At 30.8% G+C, this 25,977-nt stretch overlaps 5 protein-coding genes and 1 non-coding gene across 6 annotated transcripts; 1 reads left to right on the top strand and 5 right to left on the bottom strand.

The window, feature by feature from the left end:
* Positions 1-3,758: 3,758 nt before the first annotated feature.
* LOC107636107 (cell wall / vacuolar inhibitor of fructosidase 1-like) lies at positions 3,759-4,428 on the bottom strand. Its single transcript, XM_016339641.3, has 2 exons — positions 4,409-4,428; positions 3,759-4,299 (listed from the first exon to the last, which is right to left on the bottom strand). The coding sequence occupies exons 1-2, from the start codon at positions 4,426-4,428 to the stop codon at positions 3,759-3,761; spliced, it is 561 nt and encodes a 186-aa protein (XP_016195127.2).
* A 5,376-nt stretch (positions 4,429-9,804) lies between these two features.
* TRNAW-CCA (transfer RNA tryptophan (anticodon CCA)) lies at positions 9,805-9,876 on the bottom strand. Its single transcript has one exon. It is a non-coding gene; the product is annotated as a tRNA-Trp (tRNA).
* A 415-nt stretch (positions 9,877-10,291) lies between these two features.
* On the bottom strand, positions 10,292-14,097 carry PAPS3 (poly(A) polymerase 3). The gene is made up of 10 exons (XM_016342364.3): positions 13,408-14,097; positions 13,215-13,292; positions 12,609-12,716; positions 12,426-12,488; positions 12,187-12,348; positions 11,955-12,068; positions 11,746-11,808; positions 11,354-11,659; positions 11,071-11,235; positions 10,292-10,980 (listed from the first exon to the last, which is right to left on the bottom strand). Exons 1-10 carry the CDS (start codon positions 13,657-13,659, stop codon positions 10,576-10,578), a joined length of 1,716 nt encoding a protein of 571 aa, XP_016197850.1. The 5' UTR covers positions 13,660-14,097; the 3' UTR covers positions 10,292-10,575.
* A 2,125-nt stretch (positions 14,098-16,222) lies between these two features.
* On the top strand, positions 16,223-17,111 carry LOC148566732 (uncharacterized). Its single transcript, XM_088484407.1, has 3 exons — positions 16,223-16,242; positions 16,314-16,375; positions 16,549-17,111. Exons 1-3 carry the CDS (start codon positions 16,223-16,225, stop codon positions 17,109-17,111), a joined length of 645 nt encoding a protein of 214 aa, XP_088340533.1.
* Positions 17,112-19,089: 1,978 nt separating this feature from the next.
* On the bottom strand, positions 19,090-19,926 carry LOC148566731 (uncharacterized). The gene has a single exon (XM_088485682.1). It carries the CDS (start codon positions 19,850-19,852, stop codon positions 19,622-19,624), a length of 231 nt encoding a protein of 76 aa, XP_088341808.1. The 5' UTR covers positions 19,853-19,926; the 3' UTR covers positions 19,090-19,621.
* A 1,579-nt stretch (positions 19,927-21,505) lies between these two features.
* Positions 21,506-24,201, bottom strand: LOC107638964 (Rab5-interacting family protein). The gene is made up of 5 exons (XM_016342362.3): positions 24,064-24,201; positions 23,342-23,492; positions 22,851-23,046; positions 22,255-22,274; positions 21,506-21,901 (listed from the first exon to the last, which is right to left on the bottom strand). Exons 2-5 carry the CDS (start codon positions 23,455-23,457, stop codon positions 21,871-21,873), a joined length of 363 nt encoding a protein of 120 aa, XP_016197848.1. The 5' UTR covers positions 23,458-23,492; positions 24,064-24,201; the 3' UTR covers positions 21,506-21,870.
* Positions 24,202-25,977: the final 1,776 nt, after the last annotated feature.

Raw genomic sequence — 25,977 nt, 5'->3', positions numbered from 1 at the left:
TTTGCATACCTGTTTTGCTCTATTTTATGCTCTGATCTAGCTCTGTTTTGAGCACTTTGTGTTAGTAGATTGATTTTGAGTTGAGCTTTGATTGTCATGTGCTCAAATGCATGTGTGCTGACTGGACCATTATGTTTTGGTGAAAAACAAATATTCTGTCTTTTGTATGTTATTTTCATTTATTTTGCAGTGTCCCTTGATGCCAAAAGGGGGAGAAATGGTGCTGAAAATTGAAATTGAGAAAGGAAGTGCTGAAAAGTGAATTTAACAAAACAGGGATGAAATCCTTGTTTGGAAGGAGTTTCAATATTTTGTTATGATTATGTGTTTGATGTTAATAATGCATCTGACTGATGCTTGCTATTTTGGATTGATGCTTGCTCTCTTGAGTTGATACTTGATGCTTTAATTTTATCTTGGTAAAATGTTTTCTGTGTTGATGATATAATTTACTTACCTTGATAAAATGATTGCTGAATTTTCTTTGGCAGTTCCTTTAAACTGTGATTTGGAAATTGTTATGGTTTGAAAGGATCAAGTTTGATTAAAAATATCTTCCTTACCATAATTACTTTGCTCTGATTTGTTGATTGGAAAATGTTTTTTAAAACACATTGAACAGCAATTTATTTTTCAAAAAATATTTTGGTTGATCGTTTTTGTGAGTTTGAGCAGAAAATCAAATTATTGATAACAAATGAGTTTTGATTATCATCCAATTCTGCTCATAAATCAAGCATTCAACATTTCAAAATTAATATGTTGAATAAAATTGTTAATTGTTACAGGTTATTGCTTCCCTTGGTAAAAACAGCACATATTAAGGGGGAGCCATGTGACATTTTGAAAGGGAAGAAATTCAATCCTCAAAGGGAGTACTTGTACTCTAATCTTTAATTTCTTTCCATTTCAATTTTAATAATGTTTGTCATCAAGGGGGAGATTGATGAGTTTGGAAAACTCCAAATTAATTTTTATGATGAACAAACATTATTAAAATATCTAATTACAAAATTATTAATACAATGTTATTTGATTATATGCTAATTAATAATTTTGTAATGCAGGAATTGAATTGGGCCGAAAATAAAATAAAATGCTGCAGCCCAAGTGTGAATTTGCTTTCCAATTCAGCATTGATTCAAAAAATATTCAATGATATGTGGCTGAAGTGTTGTAATGATTTATTGGGCTAGATTAACATTGTTACAAGCCCAAAGAAAGCTTCCCATGTCTATGTTTGATCCAAACCCATCAGGAAAGAAGTTAATACTAGTTGGGCCAAAATAAAGTTTATTGGTACCAAGCCCAATGTTGGTGAATGCTTCCATGCCTTGTCCGAATCCATAAGGCATATGAAATGCCTAAATGCTTCCAACGGATTCCAACTCACTCTTTGAAGGATTTGAAATTTAATTAAACTAGCATGGGGAACATGAGAGAGAGTGTGATTGACATGATGGTCATCATAATGATACACGCCACTCTAAGATAGGGAAGTGGGACTTTTAATTTCATTTTATTATTACCCATTAGTTTGAGTTCAAACTTCTCTCTTCTCTCTCATCTCTTTCCTTCTCTCTTCGGTTATTACACAGGAAGCCATGGAAGCTACTTGGAGCTACCAAAAGGAAAGAAAAGCAAGGCTAAAGACCATCGAGTTGATGGCACGAAAAAGAAAAAGAAAAGTATGCTGTGGCTAAGATTATCACCTAATCTGGTAAGATTTGGTGAGGTAATCTCGGATCCTTAATACTCAAAAGGAAGGAAGAAGATTTGGCCAGCAGAAAGATCTTGGAGGCGTGGCTTGTCTTCGTTTCTGATCAACCACCACAGGGAGTAGCTAGAGTGGCGAAGTGATGGTTGAAGGCAGAGATTGAAGCAGATGAAGTCATCATCATCATGAAGCATCAAGGGCCAGAAATCCATCTTGGAGAGGAAGCCAAGGATGGAGCGCTCGGATTGATGAAGAGTGATGACCAAGGAAGGACTAGAGGTATTTGCATGTTGGTTTTTACATGGTTACCTCTTCTCTCTGTATGGCCGAACCGGTTTTTGTTGAAGGAAAGGAAGCTGAGCTCGGGTTTGTGTTTCAACTGTGAAGGCTTCACTTCTCTATAAAAGAGGTGAATAGTCATGGTTTGATTCAAGGAGAAATATTGAGAGTGCAAGGCACAGTGTTCTCAGAGCTACCTGAGCTAACAGTTTTCTCTTCTCCTTCAATGTCTTCTGTTTAATATTTTTCTGTTTAATTTTGTCATGTCTTGAGTCTCATGGAAAAAGGCAAACAGTGAGGTTTGTAAGAAAAAAGCCATAGAGCGGAAAAAGGCAGAGAGTGCAAAATTAAAAGAAAAAGCCATAGATGTCTTAGAGTTCCTTTGTACATCTGTGTTGTGTTTCATGATTCTGTGGGAATCCCCTTGTAAGTTGGGTTAGCACTTTACAAGTTGTAATCTGGAGGATTATAGTGAAATTCCATCATTGTTGTGATGGAGACTGGATGTAGGCTGCACTGCACTTAGCAGCTGAACCAGGATATATCTGGGTGTTATTTTCTCTCTCTCTCTCCTACTTCACTTCTGTTGTTTTTAAGATGCAACTTCAGAAATGTCTCATGCCAAGTGACGAGACAAAATGAAAATGTCTCGTGACTAGGGACGAGATAAAACAGAAAAGTCTCATCTAAAGTCCAGCAAGTTTTAGCAAGCGAAAAAGGGGCTAAGATTCAACCCCCCCTTCTCTTAGCCACTGAAACCATCATGAACACATGGTAATCCTTCCAGAAGAAAGAGTAGATAGAAGAAATTTTTCCTCCGGAGACAATAACCCATATCCTCTCCATTCCGTTGAATGTTGATGGTGTTGACAAGCTACAGTGGATCTGGAACAAGAGAAACCAATATGATGTCTCTACTGGGTATACGATAGCCTACAAGTTCTATCATGTTCCATGAGCACAGCTTCTCCCTTTGTTGCAAAATCAGGTAATTTGGAAGTAGATTTGGGGATTAAAGATTCAAACTAAGCTACAGATATTTCTATGGAGGGCTATTCATGAAAGGTTACATGTGATGCATGTCATCCACCGCAGATTTGAAAACACCTTGCCCCTTTGCCTAAGATGCAGAGTGGAAGATGAAACAATCACCCACTGCCTCCATCGCTGTGGCCCTACTGTAGCGACCTGGAATGCCCTCTTCCCTGCTGAGACTGTTGTTTGAAATGGGTCTCCTGATTTCGTGACGTGGTGGCTGCGGGTCACAACCAAAAACCAGGGCGGCACCGAGACACTTGCTCGAGTTGTGATTGTCTGCTAGGAACTCTGGAAAGCTCAGAATAGAGAAGTGTTTGAAGAAAAAAAGACGACGATGGAGGAGATAACTGAAGTAGTAGCCCGATACCGATGAGATGTAACTAAGGGTTCAGCGCATTTCTTCATGTTTCGTTCCTTTACTCAATAACCATTTGTTTTTGTTGTGTTTTCTTTAGTGGGAATTCCCAATTGCTCTCTATATATCCCTCTTTGGACTCTACTTTTTCTTTTCGAAAGAAATAAAAGTTAACTTACCTTTGAAAAAAAAAAAAGACAATGCATTAAAATTAATTTTGTTTCAAAAGAGAATGGCTTATCTAATATCTATCATATAAAAGAACTAATTTAATCTAATATATTGATAAATCAATATATATCTAAGAAATCAAACTTTGCTAATCAACATTTTATTCAAACATTATTACAATATTTAATTTTTGAGCATCTAATCCAGGAATATAATAATATCTCTTGCAATATTTGCCCCATCACGCACAGCCTTGTTTTCATTGATTAATGGTGAATTACCGTTATTGAACCCTTCGTCACAAAGGTAAGATTCAATAACTGCATCAGCAACAGCACTTTCAGCAAATTTAGGGTTATTAGCCTCAATTCCACTAATGGCTTGTGGCACATCACCCTTCAAGATTCTGTCATTGTAATGGCCAATACATGAATCCAAGGCATCCTTAAATTTACCAGTAGCCTCTTGTTGGAGTTGATGAATCTTGTTCAATACAATAATTGATCTTAATTTTATGAAATCAACCATGTTTAGTGCTAGTCCTCTGCTATCAACATTTCTGCTACTTGGATATGAATTGAGGATTTGGACACACAGATTCGGATATAGTGTTTTGTGGCATGTGGAATGAATTAATGTCTCATCATTGGGGTGGAAAACCCTACATTGACCAATTGGCATTGTGATTAGAACCAGAATTGTGAAGATTAGAGGTGGGTGATTCAAATTTTTTTGCCATCTTTGTTAATTAAGGATAACAAAATACTCACAAAGATTATTATGAACGAGAGGATGGATGGAATGAAAAATGATCAACTGAATTTTTCTTGGGATTTTTGTTCTTCTACTCAAAGAATAATGAGACCATTTACATGCACTATTTCGTGGGTTGGTCATCAATGCTATTTAATGTTGCATTGATGACAAAATGGAATTAATATTCAATTTCACCGTTAAAATTTGAATTCAAATTTAAGTTGAACCTTACAATTTTAGTAGACTACAATCATAACTCACATTAATTAAATTTTGAGCTAATATCCCTTAACGGCGTATTAATTTAGTACATTAATTTGTTGTGATTTGGATTTCTCAGGTTTTATGTGATCAAAATTTATTAGAATTCTAAAAGTTTGATCGTTACTCCCATAATTTTCAAATTAGACTTGTTATTATTATCTTCGTGAAAAATTTGAAGAGTCAATCAAACTTCTAGGAGAGTCTAGTAGGCCAGATCTTAGTCACATGGAATCTAGCCCGAGTAATCCAAATCTTAACAAGTTAACTACAAAATCAACACGTCATTTAAGAAAATCAGCTTATGAACTAATGTGAGTTATTATTGTAAATTTTGATGAACGACTTAAGTCAATTATATATTTAAGAGTAAATTTGAGTTTCACTTTAATTTTCATGAACAAAATTGAGTATTAACTCGATCGGAAATTTTTGGTAACCAAAGAAATCAGCCATAACTTGCTTTATTTAGCATTCATTAATTGTTGCGATAATTAATTAATACTGAATAAGGCAAGTTCTGGTTGTTTTTTTTTGTTTACCTAACTCGACAAGGTGACCATAAAATATTTTGGGTAGTCATCAAATTCACATATTATTTTTTTATGATTATTTACACAATTAATATAAAAATAGTTATTTTGTTGTCGATACGTTAATATAATTGCGTATAAAATTATTTTATACTTACAATACATCAAAATTAAATTTTTAGCTAATACTATACATGTTTTAAGAAATATAGCGAACACATATCAAAGCTATCAATTATTTTTTTTTTATAAAAAAACACAGTTTAAATTTTAAATTTGTTATATATTTATTAAAATAAACTAATAATAATTTTAATATGTGACTTAATGATACATGTTAATAAAACACGCACTAAATTTAAATCATACCATAAAAATTTTACATAAACGGAAAAATATACCCTTTCCATGAGTAAATCATAAAAGATTATCGAAATTATCAACTTACTAATAAAAGTATTCTTCAAATTTGTTAAAATAAAAGTGCCGTAAAAAAAATTAAAATACGACAAAAATTCAATCGTTAAATATATACTCTCAAAAATAAATTTAGAATTCAAATTTAATTTTAATATATTTTTGTAAATATAATTAAAAAAAATTTATTTTTAAGATTTAGTAATTATATACTAAGTGAATTTTTTGTAATTTTTTTAGATGGGCAAAAATATTTTAAAAAAGGCAGCTGCATTATAGGTACAAGATATATTTCATTTGTGGTAATTGCTTCGGTAATCTTCTAAAATTAGAGAATAAATTATTTTTGTCAAAAATTATTACATAACATGTCTATTTTGTATATTATATATTAATATGTGATATAATAAAAATACTTTGTGCATATTAAACATAAATCATCAATTTAGTTATTATGTATTTATATATAAATATATGTATTTTTAACTTATGTTTAATATATATTTTATATTTTAATATGTAAATTATGCAAGTAATTAATTTGGTGACTAATTTTTTATGTATATGAAACATAATTGATAAAATAATGATACTTCAACCAATACTTAATTAAGAGGTTGCGAGTTCGAGTAAAATATGTGTTCACTAAAAATTTAATTGAAATCAAACACAATACTCGACCCGCAACCTCTTAATTAGAGTTTAATTGAAATCAAACACAATACTTCAAATTCAAGTAAAATATGTAACAATATTTATTTTATGTCTTAGTAAACGTATAATTAAATTAAACCTACCATATAATAATGCGTGATAGAAGATAATTTATTCTCAAGTTTAATTTTTAGAGGGTGACATAATTTTACTTATATAGATAAACAAATAAGTATGAATTTTAAACAATATGTATTTTTTTCGTATTTGTACAAATCTACAAACATAATATACATAATACATAGACATATAAACATATTTTTTTTTAGAAAAAATAGATATGTTAAAAACTTTAACTTGTTTGGTTAGAAAAAATAATAAAAAAATCAAACATAAAAAAAAGAAGATATAAAACAAGTAATAATTATGGAGGAGTAGAGAAAGAAAACAAAAAGAATGAAGAGAAGTGGGAAAGATGGAAAATAAAAGAAATAAAGGCAAGAAGTAAGAAAGAAAAAAGAAATGAAAGAATATACCTACTACACGTGTGTCTTCTCTATTTTTTTTTTTTTTGGGGTCTTGCTAATGAGTTTATTAAGGACGCATATTAAAAATATCATAAAAAATTTATTAAAAATTGTTGAAAAGATAATCTTTTTATATATTTTTAATTTGAAATTTTTTTAATTATATATTCTCTTAAAATGTGTTTTTAGAACACAAAATAGCTAAATTCATTTCTTTAAAATTTTTGACGAATCTTAGTCTAATAAATCAAAGACTAATTTATCACGAATTTAAACTATATTTAAGAGTTACTACACACAAAATTTAAACTTATGATATTTTCTTAAGCGAACAAGTATTAAAAAAAATGAAGATAATCCATTTTCTATCTAATCCAAATTGATTTGTGTGCCTACCCTAATAATATGATATATATATATAAGGAAAATTTTTTATTGTTGATAGAATTTTTATCGAATTTGCCCGAAAATAATACGGGTGTTATTTCTTTATTTTTAAATCCTATGTGTGAATGGTAGACAACCAAAAAAAAAAGGGAAAGTTAGTGCATTCGAGACAAAATAGAGAGTGCAACACTCTTTAAGAGTTAAATTACTATAAAAGATTATCAGGTAAATTAAATTTATTTATTTATTTATTTATTTATTTATTTATTTATTATTATTATTATTATTATTATTATTATTATTATTATTATTATTATTATTATGGGCTGAATAAACAATTTGAGACAGACAAAAAAATTAATCTCCGGTTTCAACACCAAAAAAGTACTCAGAAACTTGATGGAACTCCTCTACTCTGTTACTAGCAATGTGATGTCTTCAAACATCTTCACTGCTAGCTGTGCTTTTACTGTCGTTCTGGCCGGCGATAGATTTAAACGTTCTTGAACCCACTCCCTTTTACCTTTGTTATGAATGACCTTTCAAACCCGAAAAATCGCTGCTATGAAAGAGGGAGACGACTGTCTGTCCCGCTGTTGGTTAGCTAACTACAAACATAAAACCAATTTTGGAAAAAAACCATGTCTCCATGAAAGTGCCATGACTCCATTAATTTTAAAATACTAATTTACACTTATAGATTATTTGAAATTCTTTAATTGCATTAAGAATTAAAAATATTAATTTAATATTAAAATAAAATTAATCTTTAAAAAAAATTAAAATACTTTTTTAGAATAAAAATTAAAATACTTTTTGAGAATAAATATTTTTTAATTATTTAAAAATTATAAATTTAAACTTAAAAAAGCTAAAATACCCTTGTAATTAATTTTTATAAGAACACAACAAGGTCTGAATGTTACTAAAAATACTAAAGTAATTTTATAAGAACTAATTTATATTATTTAATTGTATTAGGAATTAAAAATTTAAAATAATTTTAAAAACATTAAAATACTCTTATATTTAATTTTTAAGATATTAAAATAGTCTTTTATGATTAATCTTGAAAATAATAAAATACTCATTTAAGATTAAAGTTTTTTAATTATGTTTAAAATTTTATATTATAATTTTAAAATATTAAAATATTCCTTTACAAAAAAATATATTTAACTATTTTTGTTTGTTTCATTTTTTATATTTATCTTAAATAAAAAGGGTATTAATACATAACTCAATCTTATACACATTTTACACTAAATATAACACAGAATTATGTAATTTCTGTCGTCTTTCAATTTTAATCTTCCAGTCTTTCTCTTATTATATAATTTTATTTATATTTTAGAAGCTACGTTTAGTTTTAGATAGATAAATAACTAATGAGATTATTATTATTATTATTATTATTATTATTATATGTTTGTTTGTTTTTTACGTAAGTATATTTATTTTTTTAATTAAATGTATATAATACAAATTTTTTTATCATTGTGTTTATATTTAAAATAAAATACATAATTAAATTAAACCCAAAATAATATTACACAATTCACCCAAAAGGAGAAAGTTACATGGATCACCCAAGTGCATATTTCTATATAAATCGAATGAGATACAGTCGATTTATAAATTCCATATAATGCAAATTGAATTAGTTAAAATCGATTTATACATGGATGTCAACCACCCAATAAATCGAATTAGTCAATCAATTACAATGAGAATTTACAAATCGAATGTATCTCATTCGATTTACATTGAAATATGCACTTGAATAACGTTTTTTTGGGTGAATTGTGTAATATTGTTTTAGGTTTGGTTTAATTATGCATTTTATCTTTATATTTAATAGTATAATTTTCTTTCACAGAAAATAAAATTATTATATGTTTGTTTGCTTTTTAAGTGAGTATATATATATATATATATATATATATATATATATATATATATATAATACAAAATCTTTTATCATTATTTTTATATTTAATGTTATAATTTTGTTTCGCACAAAAAAATATATTATATATTTGTTTGCTTTTTACGTGATATATATATATATATATATATATATATATATATATATATATATATATATATATATATATTAAATTTATATAACAAAATCTTTTGTTATTGTGTTCATATTTAATATTATAATTTTTTTATACAAAATAAAATTTATTTAAATTTTAATATTATATACATAATATATATTTAATATTATTTTTTTTAAGATTCTAATATATCTTTTTTTCTAGATTTGGTGTATGAATTTTTAACTTATTTCTTATGTATTATTTATTTTAATTCTAAAGTCCAATAATATTTTTTTATACAGACATGTTATAATTAATATTCATATGCTATTTTTTTGTTTTGGATTTCAACCCAATATCTAAAACTTAAAAAAAAATTTAAATTTTATAAAAGAAAATAATTAACCTAATTAACAGGTTGTCTTTTTAAATCATAATTAATAGTCAATGTACAAAATTATGTCTCTCTTTCAAGTTATATTTATAATTTTATATTGAATTGAAGATTATTTATTATATATATTATTGTTAAAATGTTTAGAAGGAGAGTTGATTTAACTGAAAACACTGCAACGAGATACAGAAGAGATGAGAAACGATGGGGATATTATTAGGTGAATTTATTATATTCATAATTGTAGAAGGAAAAAAATAATGGGATTGAACCCGACGTGAATCGAACACGCAACCTTCTGATCTGGAGTCAGACGCGCTACCATTGCGCCACGGATCCACGGTTGTTTTTTTCTCCTCAATTAAATTTGTTATTATTATGTATGATAGATGAACTTTGGATACTTCCATAGCTTTTATATTGCACGAATCCGAATTTTGCACTCATAAAACAGGCCTGTATTTTTCTGTGTTTCATCTTTCATGTTAGTAAACAAAAGAAAATTTGCTTTATTCGAGGTTCTTTCGTGGTGTCAAGAGTGAACTATCAATGTCGTGTTTCATTCATATCACCATCAACTTAAGGCCAGCATGTTAATTGATGATTCTAGAAATTCTGTTGGATGGGTCGCACTATAATCTACGAAGATGTCTCACACATAACTCGCTCTTTAAGCACCGTAAAGTGTCAGAAATCCTACTACAAAATTATTTCTAGAATAAACATTTAAATATCCAAGAAATGATTCCTCTACTGTGTGAGTTCGAAAGGCGTTTATTCATTCCATTCAATTTACATTTCATCTTCTCCAATACAAATCTCCAAACCCTCCTAACATTTTGGCCTTTCCTTCTTCTTTTAACTATACAAACTATACCACCCTACAAAAGTTCAACAGAAAAAAAAAAAACTGTGGAACCTATGCTCCTACTGAAGCCAAAAACAAAAGGGGTCAGAGGAAAAAAGGAGGAAAGAAAAAAAGAATACAGACGAAAATGGTATATACATCCACCTTGCAGATGAATAAAATAAATGGATCTAGCCACTAGAACTTAAGCATTCACCCTCCCCATTAGATGAGACATGACCAACAAGGCAATGTTGAATATGATGCTGTGGATAAACTTGGCTCCTTTTCTTGTCACAACCAACCATTTTCCAGCATGCTTTTCTACCTTTGTTATTAATAATTATACTTCTATCATCAAACTGGGCATTCTTGGGGAGCTGCGAAGGCGATAGGAGGTGCAACTCCAACCTACCGGGAGTTCCCTCGCAGCCGTTTCTGATGACCTTCATGAACTCTCCCTCCACCAACTCTATGTCCAGGTAGTTGTTCCTTCCGGATTGCAAGCCCCAGTAGAAAACCATGTTTGGCTCGCTTTTGTCAGGGTCAGTGTACTCCGTAGGGTTAGGATCACAAAAACCCTGGATCCCCTCAAGCTGCATCAGACGAATACCACAGGTGAGGAACTGATGATGAAAGTAACGATAAATTACAAGATGGCTAGGTTTACTACTTGAGATACTTACAATGATGAGAAGACTGCGGAAGCGTGACTTGACCCAACCAACCCAGTCGCCAAGCTCACATTGATTGGTAGTAGATAGGTAAATCTTGACAAATTTGGAGTACCTTCTTGAGTATGGAAAAAGCTCAAATATATTGTCCCACGTGAAACCTGGCTTCAAAAGATCCTTCAATGACAAACCAAACAAAGCGAAATGAGCAAAAACAGAATAAGGTTCAAACCTACAAAGCATTAGTATACTATATGCTAATAAAGAGACTTATGTTGAAAAAACAGAAGCATACCCTTGTCATATTGTATCCACGTACAAACTCTGTCCTGATCCGGTAGAAAGTGCTTTTGGTTATATTTGAATGGCAAAATTCATAAGGGCTAGATGGCAGCAAAATAGGCATGAAAGATCGCATTTCCATGCTCTCTAGTTGTTTTAGGAACATTCCTTCCTGCAGCGTCACTGGCGAAGGCCAGGACCAAAAGGCAAATGTTCGGAAAAAGTTCATAATCAAAGCATTTATGGAGGCATCAGGATGCCGTTGACAAACATAAGCTGCAAGAATTGCCAAATGGACTCCTCCCAAGTAACCATGTAACTACAAGACAAGCCATAAAGGATGAGTTTGTGCATGATGTCATACATAAGCATCACTTAAAAGTTAGAGAGTACGCTTGAACTTACTGTGCCATAAACTCCTCGCCTTTTTGCCCATAATTTAAGACACCGTACCATAGCTTGAAAATTCTGAAACACACAAGTATTAAATGTTAAGAAACACAATCAAAATGCTTAAACACCACAAAATAAAACGAAACTAAGATCCCTCACTGTCCCCAGAGGTACAGAATAACAGATAAAAGGGGAGACAAAAGGATTGACATGCATCATACCTCAACATTTGGTACTAGCTGAAGAATACGTTTATTTGCTCGTACACCAGACAAGCTTTTCCAGCTGGTGTCATCAATATTCCTCAAGAAGAATGGGTGTAGTATGTCAACACTCTGCGCACCAATAGAATTATGTGAGCATATTATTTGGAAGAAACTTTGAACATGTATGTTCACAAATCCAAAAGATAAACAATATTACAAGAACTACATTATGACTTCTCATACTGACCTCAGGAACGTATAGTACTTTCAAGCAAGCATATGGAAGATCAATGGAAATTCCATCGAATTTGAATCGCATCAGAGGGACTTTTGCACTCTTGACACAGTAAAGCTCCGACACTTCTGGCCTACTTTTAAGCATGTCGTGCAAAACAACAAAGAAGTCTTCCTGTATAGATCATATCGCATAGAAATTAAATTAAATAAATACAACATACCCAGAAAGGGAAAGATAAAAAAACTCACCGAAAGGGTTGCAAAATAAGGAGCAACACACAAAGCATCAATGTCAGAGTCAGCACTGTGAACCTGAACATCACGAGTGTTAGAAAGAGAAAACAAGCTTTCAAGACTTGTCAACAAGTTGAATAGACTAATGCCAGTAAATTCGAAGATACATGGAAAAGAACTTCAAAGGGAAGCACTTACTCCTAGGCCATAAGATCCATATGTCAATACCGTGGCAGATGTAGCTGCAATCTGATGCTTTGGTAATCGCCGTTGTACAGCAACCTGCTTGATCCATGTTGACACAATCTGCAAACTCAAACAAATAGCATGATAAGAAAAGTGATAACATAAGTTCCAGATTACTAAATGAACAACGGCAAGTCATTCAAAGTGCATAGATAAATATTGATATACAAGCTGAGACAAACAAAACTAAGATTAGCATACAAGTGGCCAAGACTCAAGTGCAGGGATTGCTAACCTACTCAACATGGTTTCTAGGAATGAAAAAGTCATGTTTTTGCCAGGAAAGTTGCAACATCTATAGCTATGTGATTTGTGCAATTTGATTAATAACTTGACTATTGTATGAACAACTTCACATCTTTCTCCAATTTGATTAATACATAATGAATGACGATCACAACAAAAACAGCCCATTTCCTAAAATGCTAAAAAAAATGTTGCAAATTTATCAGGCAATGAATCAATAAAAGAAACAAAGAAAGATCAGCATTAAAAATGCCACAGAAAAAACTAAAAGAATGTAAGCAGAAATGAAGGGCAATGGGTGTAGATAGAAACCTGTTTGAGCTTCTGAATAGCATTCTTCCTTCTCTCTTCCTCTTCCACAGAAGGAACAAGTCCTTCATCAGCCATAAACTGCACAAAGATTAAACCCCCAAAAATCACAAAAAGGCCACAAACTTTACAGAAAACCCAGACCCCCAAGAAGAAAGAAAGAAACCCCTAAAATACCCAAAAATTAGGGTTTTACCTGAAGAAGGGACATAGACCTCTGGTGATCCATTGAGAAGATGAGAGAAAGGTTGAAAGGGAAAGGTTGCGGGGGTGGAACAAGCACCCCCGAAGAAGGATCAATACGCAGAAACGGCGGTGGAGGTGGCGGCGGCAGCGTCGGGGGTGGAGGATGAATAGGAGGGTCCAAAACGACGCCGCTTAATGAATAAGAATAAGAAGGAGGAGGAGAAGGAGGAGGAGAAGAAGGAGCGTGTGCTTCAAATTCCATGCAAGTTGGGTAAAAGGGGGGGGATTTATTAGAAAGAAGAAAACCCTCCGAGAAATTGCAAAACCCCTAAAAATAAAGCTGGTGACAGAGTGGTAGATGGAATAATAAAAATTTCAATACCGATTCTTCGTTCGAAGGTTGAATGTCAAAAGTGCTAAAAAAAAGAAATCTAAGAGGAACACCGAGTATGCGAATTTTTCTGTTGACTAGCTTGAAACCTATATTTAGTAAGAATCGGAATCGCGAAAAGAATGAGTGAAATGTGAACTTTTCTGCTCTCTCTTTCTTTAATTTGGTTTCTAAGTCTATCTATCTATCTGTCTTTCTCAGCTACGCTGTGAACTGTGAACTGTGAACTCCTCTCTGTGAGAAACTTCGTCATCTTGTTCGTTGTGTCCTAGGGAAAGGAGAAAGCTCGTGCTGGACAAGTGCCAACATGCTGAATTGCCAGGTGTCCGCATTTTAGACCTAGTCATCAATCACACGCCACTGTTTTTTCCTTTTTTTTATTTTCATTATTTTATTTTATTTTTTTAGATTAAATATTATTTTTAGTCCCAACTATTTGTTGGAAAGACAAATTTTATTCACAATTTCACACTATAACTATTAAAGTAATTTCTCTAAACAGTCTTGTTCACTCCACAAAATAATTTTTAACACATCAACAATTCACTATTTATTAGTACCCTTTCCATCAACTATTTAAATGGTTGAAAATTAATGAAATTTTTTTAAATTTAAATAAATAATCAAAAATAAAAGAATTACTCTATATTTTATTTTGGGAGCTAGGATGGAAGGAAGGGGCTGTCAGATTCGGGTAACAAAGGTAAAAAAAATAATTTAAAAAATAGAAATAACAAAAATTGTGTTTTATATGAAAAAACAAATAGTATTTTTATAAAATATTATTATTTGGAATATTTTTTTAATGTTGTGGATGAATTTTATCGTGCAACATCCAAAGACATATTGAATAAAAAAAGAGAAAGTATGAAGAGTCAATATAATTAGTGTACAATGTGTATAATGAGAATATTTTTTAAATTAATATTAAATAATAATTAAATTAATTAATTATAAAATTATTTCTAATTTTAAATACAAAGCAAATAAGAATTCTAAATAGTTACGTACACCTCCAACCAGTCTCTCTCACGATCTATCCTCTCTTATCGTCAAACCGGTGCACGGTCGCTGCTCAACATCCACCGCTGCGGCGCCACGTGACATGAAGTCTTCATCAATGCCGACTGCAGCACCCAACCTTCTTCGCCGGCCTGTCTCCGCGCAGTAACCAACACAATGTGCGCGTCTGCCTGGCTCCTGGCTTCTACCTCCTTCGTCAGCCAGTTGAAGGCGGGATCATTGGACAACCCCTTCACACCTACCGTTGTCGTCTTCTCCTCATCTGTTCAAGTTTTTTTTTTTTTTCTATTTTATGGTTATATCAATTATATATATTTTTCTTTTTTTTTAATAAAAATTAAATTGTTGGATGATCATAGTTGCTTCTTCTATTTATTCATCTCATTCTTCTTTTATTTTAATGGTCAATTTAGGATGGTCATTTTAGTAGGTATGCGGATGGTTATTTTAATTTTTACGCAGATTATTGTTTTGACTGGATTAAGTTTAGTTATATATAATTAAAATATGTTAAATGTTCAATTCATTAGGTAAATAGATGATTATTTTTATTCTTATGTGGATGGTTATTTTTACTAAGGGCGAGTGGCGTGTGGCAAGCCAAGTAGCGAATGTGAAGTGGGATGATTATTGATGAAGGTGGGGTGGTCGCCGGTTGAAAAAGAAGATATTTGAGTGAAATAGTTTGGTAAATTAGAATTTTGGATGGTTATTTTTTTGAAATAATTAATTAGATTTTTTTTTAAATTTAAAATTTAAAATTAAAAAATTTTAAATTTGAAATTTGATGTGAAATAATCTATGAAGCACGGACACTTTGTTTAATTGTCATGTCGGCGTGTCGGATATATTTCGGACACGACGTACGGAGACACTCGTCCGACACGCGTGTCTCCTGTGTCCAAACGTGTCCTGTCCAAAAAAACAAAAAACCAGCCGGACACGGCCAGACACGACCCAATAACATTTTAAAAAGCTCTCTTCATCAGATTCACCCTTCACATTAACAAAAGTTAAAAACCTAACATTTCACCTCCACCCCCAAACCCGTCTCTGACTCCGTGCCTTCACACCCACTCACCCTCTCCTCACTGCCAGTCTACCGCCATCTCCAGCCATTGTCCTTCTACAATATTGTGCACTCAATATTAGTTCAAAGATGGACAAAAAGTAGCACACTTCTTCATTGTTTAGCACATTCATTGAATCCAAGGTAACTTTTTACATTTATTATTTATAACTTTTATTTATAAGTGAAGATAATTGAATCATTATTAATTTATGCTTAAATACTAATTATATAGGTATTATAGCCACCAATAGTTGAGAGAAGATCCTACACGAGTTTCTCCTCATCAAGATATTGAGATCACTAATCAGAGAGTTAAATGCTTGAAGAGGTATTTTCCTAATGAAGAAGAGAGGAGAAAGGTAAACATTGAATTTGCAAGCTTTTCTGATGGTAGAGGTATCTTTGATGATTACGACTCTTTGAATGATAGAGGCATAGTTGATGCAAAGTCATCGTCCTTCTACAATGTTGTGCACTCAATATTAGTTCAAAGTTGGACAAAAAGTAGCACACCTCTTCATTGTTTAGCATTCATTGAATCCAAGGTAACTTTTTATATTTATTATTTATAACTTTTATTTATAAGTGAAGATAATTGAATCATTATTAATTTATGCTTAAACACTAATTATATAGGTATTATAGCCACCAATGATTGAGAGAAGATCCTACACGAGTTTCTCCTCATCAAGATATTGAGATCACTAATGAGAGAGTTAAATGCTTGAAGAGGTATTTTCCTAATCAAGAAGAGAGGAGAAAGGTAAACATTGAATTTGCAAGCTTTTCTGATGGTAGAGGTGTCTTTGATGATTATGACTCTTTGAATGATAGAGGCATAGTTGATGCAAAATTTTGGTGGCTAATTCATGGTGGTAAAGCGAAATTTCTTCAACCAATTGCTCTTAGGCTACTAGGGCAACCATCTTCATCTTCTTGTTGTGAAAGGAATTGGAGCACATATTCTTTTATCCATTCCCTAAAAAGAAACAAGTTGAAGCCTAAACGTGCAGAAAATTTAGTATTTGTTCACACTAATCTTCGTCTTCTTTCAAGAAAAATTTTACAATACAATAAAAGAGAAACTATGATGTGGGATATTGCTGGAGATGCTTTTTCACCAATTGATGAAGAAAATGGTGTTCTTGAAGTTGCTCACCTTTCTCTTGATGAACCGGAGTTGGAAAGAGTGACTTTTTCTAATGATGAAGATATCAACCATATATGATGGAGAAATAATGACTTCAGATAACTTTTTTTTTTTGTGTACATGTGATGTACAAAATTCTTACTATCTCTATTAAGACATAGGAGTTTAGGACTTTATCTTTTGAATATCTATACACTTTAGGAAGAAATACATATCATATGGTTGTTTTTGAAATTATCTCTATTAAGACATATTTCTATTTAAATATATTATATTATTAATATATATGTGTCCCCATGTCCGACAACTTTTTAGAATTCGCGTATCGCCGTGTCGCGTGTCGTGTCGTGTCCCGTGTCCGTGTCTGTGCCTCATAGGAAATAATTGAATGAAAGTTTTTGAATTTAAGATAATTTATGAAAAAAGTTTTATTATTTATCCCTATTAGACTAAATAATTAACCCATTATACATATTATCAAGATTTTTCATTGTCTTCCTAGTAAAATTGATAAGAAAATGATATATAAACGTATCTTTGAAGTGATAAATAAGAAGAAAACACGTGTCTAACACGCCCCACATATTACCTATGTGTCGCATTAAATTAATCCATTTTTCCTCAAATAATTATCCAAAATTTTACTATATTTGATATTTTCACCCAAAATATACAGTTCTGTATGAATCATATTAAATATATTTAATTATTTATGGTTATTATATTCATATAAAATATTTTAATGTGAATAATCACTTTTAATAAACGTAAATATTTTTATATAACAACTATAAATAAGAGAATAAATTAAGCTTTGTGATTTATCATTGCATAACAAATACAACACATGCATGTCTAGCACATAAGATAATAAAATTTAAATGACATGTCTTCTCATACTTATTTAAGAGGTTACGAATATTTTCATTTAAAAGACAAAAACTACCTAAACTAAAGGTAAAGTTTGAAGGGAAGTAAATATATTTGGTTGATGTTCAAAATAGTTATGAAAAGACTACAATTGATACATGCTGAATAAGCATCAATACATGCAATATAATATGAAAAATTTGGTATACAATTGTTCTTTAAAAACATTTTTAAACGCTTGGGCTGATAGTACTTTGAAGTTGAATTTTATTCTTCTTGGTCAGCAGTGGGAGTCTCTTCTAGATAATTGTTTTAAGTTTGAATTGCGAGTGTCGTGTAAAGCACTAAAGGTGTATGTAAAATAATCACAATTAATTGGTTAAAAAATTATAATCATATTTTAGTTAAGAAAAAGTTTAACGGTCAACAATTTTGTTAAATTCTGGCCAACATATAACCAGTAAAAAAAAATAAGCCAATGGATAAAATCTCACATCAATCTCATACCATTAAAATCATTATTAATAACTATTTGATAGTTACAAATCACAAAAATTACTAGCTACCTATCATTCTTCTTTAGGTATTTAATTTAATAAAATAATTTTAAAAATTATACTCATTATTAAAAAATAATTAATTAAAATTAAATTTTAAAAATTAATTTTAATCGATTAATTAAAACCAAAACTAAATTTTATACAATTTTTGTGTTCAACTGATTAACTAAGTTTTTTTTGTAAAAATCGATTTTTAACTGGTTAAAATCAATTTTTAATTAGTTAAAAATTAGTTTTTAGTTCTTTTTTTTTTAAACCCAAATTTTTTTTTATGTAAAATTATCTTTTTTTTTTTGAAAAAAAACCCAATTGTTCTTTAAAATTGATTTTTATTTTTTATAACTAATTTTTAAATTTTTTAATCGATTAATAATCAATTTTATCATATAAAATAAATTTAATTAATTAACTAAATTATATTTTTAACTAACTCAAAAATAGATTTAGTTTTTAAATTACCCAAACCATGTACGACTCTAGTGTCGTGTCTGATCAAGATTTAACTAGATTTGATTGTATTATCCATCAAATGTACATTGGATTATGAAATGCTCTAGGTCTTTTTTTTGTTGGACTATTTGCCGCTGCGAACTCTCTTCTGTTTGGATTATAACTTTGGAGGGTCAGGTCTTAACTTAGAAGTGCGATTTAAAATTTTAAATAAGTGAGACAGATCTTATTCTAAAAATTCAGAAACTTATCCTCTGCGCTTGGACTGTGCCATTTGATTGGATTATGAGAAAAGCCAACAAAACTGCAAATTGACTTGTTGACTATGGAACTCGAAGAAGTATTGATGAAGCTGTGTGGTTAGCCCCTTCGGAGGAGCTTGTTAATGTTCTTCTCTATGAGTATTTTCGTTAATGAAAGTGTCGGCGTAGTTGTTAAGTGCCAAAATAACATAATATATATTGTCTTTGCAAAACTCGATCAAATATGTGATCACTCGAAGTGTGATTCATTCCTTCCCATTTCCAAATCTTCACACCACAAACACGAATGAATTTCTTCTTATAAACCAAATTAAATACATACAATTCATATGTTCACAGGTCATAATCTCAGAATACATACAATAAGTTCCAATTTCATGAAATAAAATATATATTTACATAAAAAATTAAATAAGGAATAATAAAAAAAAAAAAGATGAAAAGGTTAGAGAGTACAACCACAACAAAGGAAGAAATAGCAAAGCATGGCCACTAAAGCAACGGATTCAAGAACCGTCACAAAACCCCACAACACGTCATCTACCACGGAAAAATTCACCCACCAATAAGATAAGTCTACCGCTGGCCACCGCAACACCGTCCAAGGTGGCGACAGATCCAGTTCTGGCCACCGCATGTTCGACGTGTACCACCACCACCGTCCGGAACCTGACATCTATAATTCTATATATATATGCTATGCTTTCTTCTTTCTTTCCCTTTTATTTTTTCCTTCACCTTTAAGTTTTTTTTTTTTTTTTTTTGGTTGAATTCTTTGATCATTTGGAATTTTATCTTTTTATTATTTATATTCTACACGTGTTCAACCAGAACCACCCACCAGAATTTTCCTGCCATGATTACGTGATTAGATTAGATTGTTTTAAGATAAAATATTATTATTGTTTATTTTTTATTTATTTAGATAAGTATAGTAGACTTCATTTTTCTTTATCAAAGTTATATTAAATTTCACTTACTTTTTTTTTTTTGATAATTTTTAATAAAAATAATGAAATACAAATTAGGAAGAGAAAGAAGAGTCTTTGTAGTTCTGAATCCAAGCTGATGTAATTCCACGTTTTACAACTTAACTTATTCAATATTTTCTTCGGTAAGATGAGTTCGAATAAAGTCAATACACTCTTATTTTTATTTTGGTGCCTACAAAATGTATTACTCTTTTTTATTCTTTTTTATGAATGATAAATGATTTCAATAATTATTTTAGAGGACACAAACATAAACCGAAACAAAATTCAATTTTTGGATTTTTTTTTTAAATTTTTGGCCACTCATGTAAAATATTGTCAACAAAAATTCATTTAACGTAATATTACAAAATTTGGAAATGAAAAGATCTTATATTTTAAAATAAATTTAGAATAAAAATATTTAGTCTAAAGTCCTTTTATTTTTTTGGTGACTCGTCTAAAGTCCTTTTAAATATATCTTTTTTTTATTTTGTTTCTCTTAACTATATATTTTTTAAATATATCTTTACTCTTCTTTGGTATTGTTAAATATATCTTTATATCTTTGGCATCTTTGATACATTTTGTCAGATATTTTTTTTCTAACCTTCGGGCCCAAGAGCCCAAGAGTAACAAAAAAAATAAGCTAAAATTCTTCTGAAGAATTTCACTTCACTAGAAGATGAGGCAGAAACAAGGATGGTGGATTCTCCAAAGAGAAAATATATGAAACTAATTTTTAGTTAGTCAATATTTGCTAACTTTAGAGTTTAAATCTTATAATTTATGATTTAAAATTTATAATTTAGAATTTAAAATTTATAAATTTAAAATATAAAATAATTTTAAAAATTTGACTAACAATCGCAGAAAAAAAGTTAATTTTCTAACCTTACTCTTTAATTATCTAAATTTGGGTAGAATTAACTCTTCCCTTTGTTGCACAGGGCTAGAGCTTTCTCTTAGTTTCTTCATAAGACACTGCATACATAATGCTACCGGAGCCTTAGCAGCTGCAAAGAAATCCATAGGAAGAAGCATCTTACCTCTGATAGTATTAATTCAGTTTGTCTACTACACATCCTACCTCTGATTGTGTCATCCTCTCATTTCACCCATCTAAACCAAAATACGCTCAACCCATGAAATCTCCTTACAAAGCAAACAGAACAATCTCAACATAAAAAAATAGAACCAACCTGGCCTCGACCCAACACACATCACCTGCCATAATAAGCCATCTATCCACCATAACGTGTGAGAATGCATTTATGAATAGATAATTCAGCTGAAAAACTAGTTCATAAATAAATGAGCAACATTTGGACCAAAGGAGGAGAATGTGAAAGAATCACAATAATAGCCAAATAAAGTCTCAGCTAAATTTTCATTGAGAATTAAAGCTAAGTAAAATGATAAAATAAAATTGACAAAATTGCTTAGGGGGTCATAAAACATACTGCAAAAGCAATCTCGTATAGGCCAATTTTGACAGCGAGAAAAGATGCAACATTGTAACATCCTTGCCTCTTGAAACTCTCTTTCAAATAATACATTAACGGATAAATAATCTAATGAAGTGAAGCTTACAAAGTTTTAAAACGGTTACATCATTGAAGCTATCTAATAACTCTAGGGTGTAGCTGCATCCTGGCAAGCAATGGTAGCAGCAACAGAAGCCGAATTCGCCTTCAGTTTAAACACTTGTATGCTCCCTCCATCAGAATATATGAACAATGTCATATGCAAATCTTTATTTTTGTCAAAGAAGCACAGTATCATAGCAAGAATTTCAGCATAAGATATATACAAGTTAAATGTTAGGTTATATTCGAGTCGGAGACCACTAATGTTATTGCACTACTCTAATGGCACAGCAATGGCTGCTCAAGAGCAACTGAAAATATCCATCACTTTATTTTAACCATTGGGAAGTCATTACTTGTTACTAGTACTACAGCTTGAATTAAAATAACTTACTCCATCACTCTTTGGTGGTAGACATACAAGTATTCCCATTTTTAACGGATTTTATATTGTTGAATCAAGTTAAATTTGCAGTCACACTTCACTGATATTATCATATTTCATGAGAGAAGGATACGTCCAAAACAGCACGAACGACTGCAGAAAGTTTAAAAAAGTAAGTTAGAATGCTATATGCCAAAAATATATATTCACACACACACACACACACACCATCTAAATGTAATGTATGTTGAATTGGCCAATAAGAGGTGTTAAAACTAGACAATTACATAGACCTCCTATGTAGAAAACTACACAAGCTTTCCATTTAAAATCTCAAGTGTACTTTATTCAACATGCGTTTCACCACTATTCATAAAAATTTCCAGCTCGAGCATTAACACTCAAGAGGGGTCAACAATTTCATGTTGTACACCTTATCATTTTGCCTCCAAAGACAACACAAAGGACTTTCACCCATTCATGTTGGTATAGCTAATTTATTAAAATATTTCACAGGGCATCAATGGTGGGTATGCAAAGTTTGGCAAACTCTACATAATTGATGTCTTGTATTCCTATCCATGATGCTAGTTACATCTTATCCTCTGTTTGTGTATGTTATTCCTATCTACCTTTCTTATCCAAACTAATTTCATCTTTGATGTAAATAGGAAGTTTCCTATACACTAATTATTCCTAACAAAGATGCAATGAGTACAAAAGACCTACCATTAGACCACCAAGAAAGCCATCAAGCAGCACTCGGTTCCAAGAGTCGAAGTAAGTCTGGATTGAAAATTTTGCTTTGGCTACAAGCCCAACTGAAGTAACTGCCATGAGAAGTAAGTAAAAGACAAATCCTTTCAAGCCTGTAAATCCTAAAATTCCAGCAACAACTCCGCCAATTATAGACAAAAATGTCCGACTGCAAAAGCGACAAACATAATAAAAACTTTGGTTGAAAACTTAGTCAATATTAAACACACAAAATTTTTGACTCTTTTTCCTTTTCCTAAGAGTGCTTTATATACACATTTCAAGCACTCAGGTAGAACCACACATTGGAATCCATACCAAAATCACCATCCCAAATAAGCTGGTAGAGAAAGAAAAGAGGCAAACCATTCTTGCTACTTAGTAGTGAATCCCAAATATAATGCTCCTGGCTATATAAATGTATTCAAGATAGTATATTAAATCTATCTACTATAGAAACAAACCTGTAATAGATAATCTTCATGTTGTTCTGCATGTTCTCAGCATTAAAGGTCAGTAACTCATTCAATCCATTGCCTGATTTCTTCTCCTGCGAACCTGACTCGGAGTGTACAGCCATGATATCCCCCTACCTTGACTAATTTGATGATATTTCTGCAAACAGAAACAAAATCAAATTATTTTGTGTAGAAATAGCAGATGAATTTTTAAATACATATTCAGCACAATTGCACTGATGCTAATAATAAGCACATGAAATGTCTTAAACTGCATAGTCACAAGTTCTCCAAAGTAGAGTACATCGTATGCCTATGAATTCTGAAAAAAATTAATTGAAAACATAATTTTCCGTCCAAACACCACTATGATTCAGCGTTTTGAACCAGGTGGAGGGGATTCACTATTCAGCTACACTAGTATTTCAACACTGTAGATTCTGCAATCTACACTCTCGATATCTAATAATAAATAATAATAAAAAAAAGCAATGTTCAAATTTCAGCATGATCCGTGAAAGCGTTTCAAGAGCATAAATTCCAACCAAACGGGAAAAACTTGACTATAAAATCAAATCAAAATAATATAATAGAACAGAGAATTACGAGAGAAAAGCAGTTCCGTTGCTGGAAAATCGATTCGAATAGAAGAGGCTGGCGATTCGTATTAGATTAGGTATTATTCAATTAAATTAAATCAAAGGAAATTGATGCGAAGAAGAGCTTACCTCGTTGTGAGAGAGAGAACAGTGTAAGAGCAAGTCAATACTGAAGAACTGAAGCCACTCTGCTCAAGCCACTCTGCTCCCTTTCGGATCTTCCTTGTTCATCTCAATTTATTATTTATTATTATAATAATAATGATATAAAAATAAAAATTGCGAAAATTACCAGGACCGCCTTGATAGTTGTTGCCTAATGAAGGTGGATTGGGCCGCGCAAAATGCAGTGAGAATTGGGGCTTTTGTTTCTTGGTGGGAGGTACATTGGGTAATCTGCATAAAATTATAACTTGGCCTTTTAATTACCACGATGACCAAAAAAAAAAAAAACAAGGTAGCACTAATATAATAGATTCTCCAGAGTCTTTTTTCTTTACTACTTAGGGCTTATTTGGGTGAGCTTTTAAGAAAAGATCTTTTTTCGAGTTATCTTTTTTTAAAAGATCTTATAGAGAAGTAAAAGTAATTTTATGTTTGGATATCTCATGTAAAAAGGTCTTTTTATCAATCAATTATGTTTGGGTATAACAATATAAAAGTACTTTTTTGTTTATTTATTACATGAAAAACATCCTTTTTTTAAGAAAAAAAATCTTTTAAAAAAAGATGTAAATTACAGCTTCTCAAAAAAGATATTTTTTTTATTTTACTAATGTTTTTACTTTTACTACTAGAAATTTGCCAAACACGTTAAAAAATAAAAAAAGATCTTTTTTCATTGAAAAAAATCTTTTTTTAACAAAATAATGGCGCTCAAACATGCACTTAATAAATATGTTTAACCATTTCTCATTAGTTAAAAATTTATATTTTATATTTTATATTTTTTACCTAATTAATAATTTATAAGTCAAAATTAATATTTTTATTTTTTCTTTTTTTCACACTGAAATTCAATCTTTGTACGTAAAAATTAGTATAATCTAGTTAAAAATCCGTATTTTATATTTTACATTTTTTACTTAATTAATAATTTATAAGTCAAAATTAATATAGTCTGAATTAAATATCTATATTTTGTATTTTGCAATTTTATTAAACCAAATTTATCTGTCATACTCTTATCAATATGACAAAAATAAATGTTGCTTTGAATGTTCTTTCAATTTGATATGAGAACGAAGGTAAAATACCCTTATTGAAAAAAAAAAATGGCCAACAGAAACAAAGCTTATTTTACTTCGATGAAGACATTATAAACTTTTTCAAATTACAATTCTATGCAGACTACTCAATATGCTATCACAAAAAAAGCTCTAGTTTCCTCAGCCTTCTGCCCGACTCGATCCACCTCTATTAGACAACAATTTAATTATATCTAATTAATTACCAAAAGAAAATCCTTTGACCCTCCATCAAAACGCTGCTAGGTATTAAATCCTTTTGTTTCCATTTTTTATAGAGGAGGAGTGAGGAATTAAATTCTTCTATAATGGTATTGTTTGTGTCTAGAATTGATTTTATATTAAGTTCTACTAGGTAGACAGCAGGGTGCAAACAACCAAGGTTCCGAAAATCGGACTGGTCATCAAACCGTTCTAATTATTGGTTCATTAGTTCATTGATTTAACCAGTTCAACAGTGGTCAACCGGAAAAACCGTTTTATAATAAACACCTGATTCTATAAAAATTCAATGAATAAAGCAACAGGTTCTAAACACTCTTCTACTGCATTTTTTTACTTCAAAAGGGATCATAAACAACTAGTTCTATGAATAAACAAACTACAATGATGTGCAATGCCAAAAATAGGCCAATAATGAAATAATAAAGGGTTTCTCTCTTCAATTCTATGTTCAAGCTTGTGGCAGACCAGAATCAACAGAGTAATACCGTTGAAATAGTCTTCCTTCTTAATTCTTATATACCTCAAAGAATTTCCTACAAAATGAAAATTTAACACAATACACAGCTTTAAA

The sequence above is a fragment of the Arachis ipaensis genome, chromosome B4, assembly GCF_059453495.1.
Source record: "Arachis ipaensis isolate K30076 ecotype BB chromosome B4, ASM5945349v1, whole genome shotgun sequence".
Taxonomy (NCBI): domain Eukaryota; kingdom Viridiplantae; phylum Streptophyta; class Magnoliopsida; order Fabales; family Fabaceae; genus Arachis; species Arachis ipaensis.
This window is presented reverse-complemented; position numbering and strand designations above follow the sequence as displayed.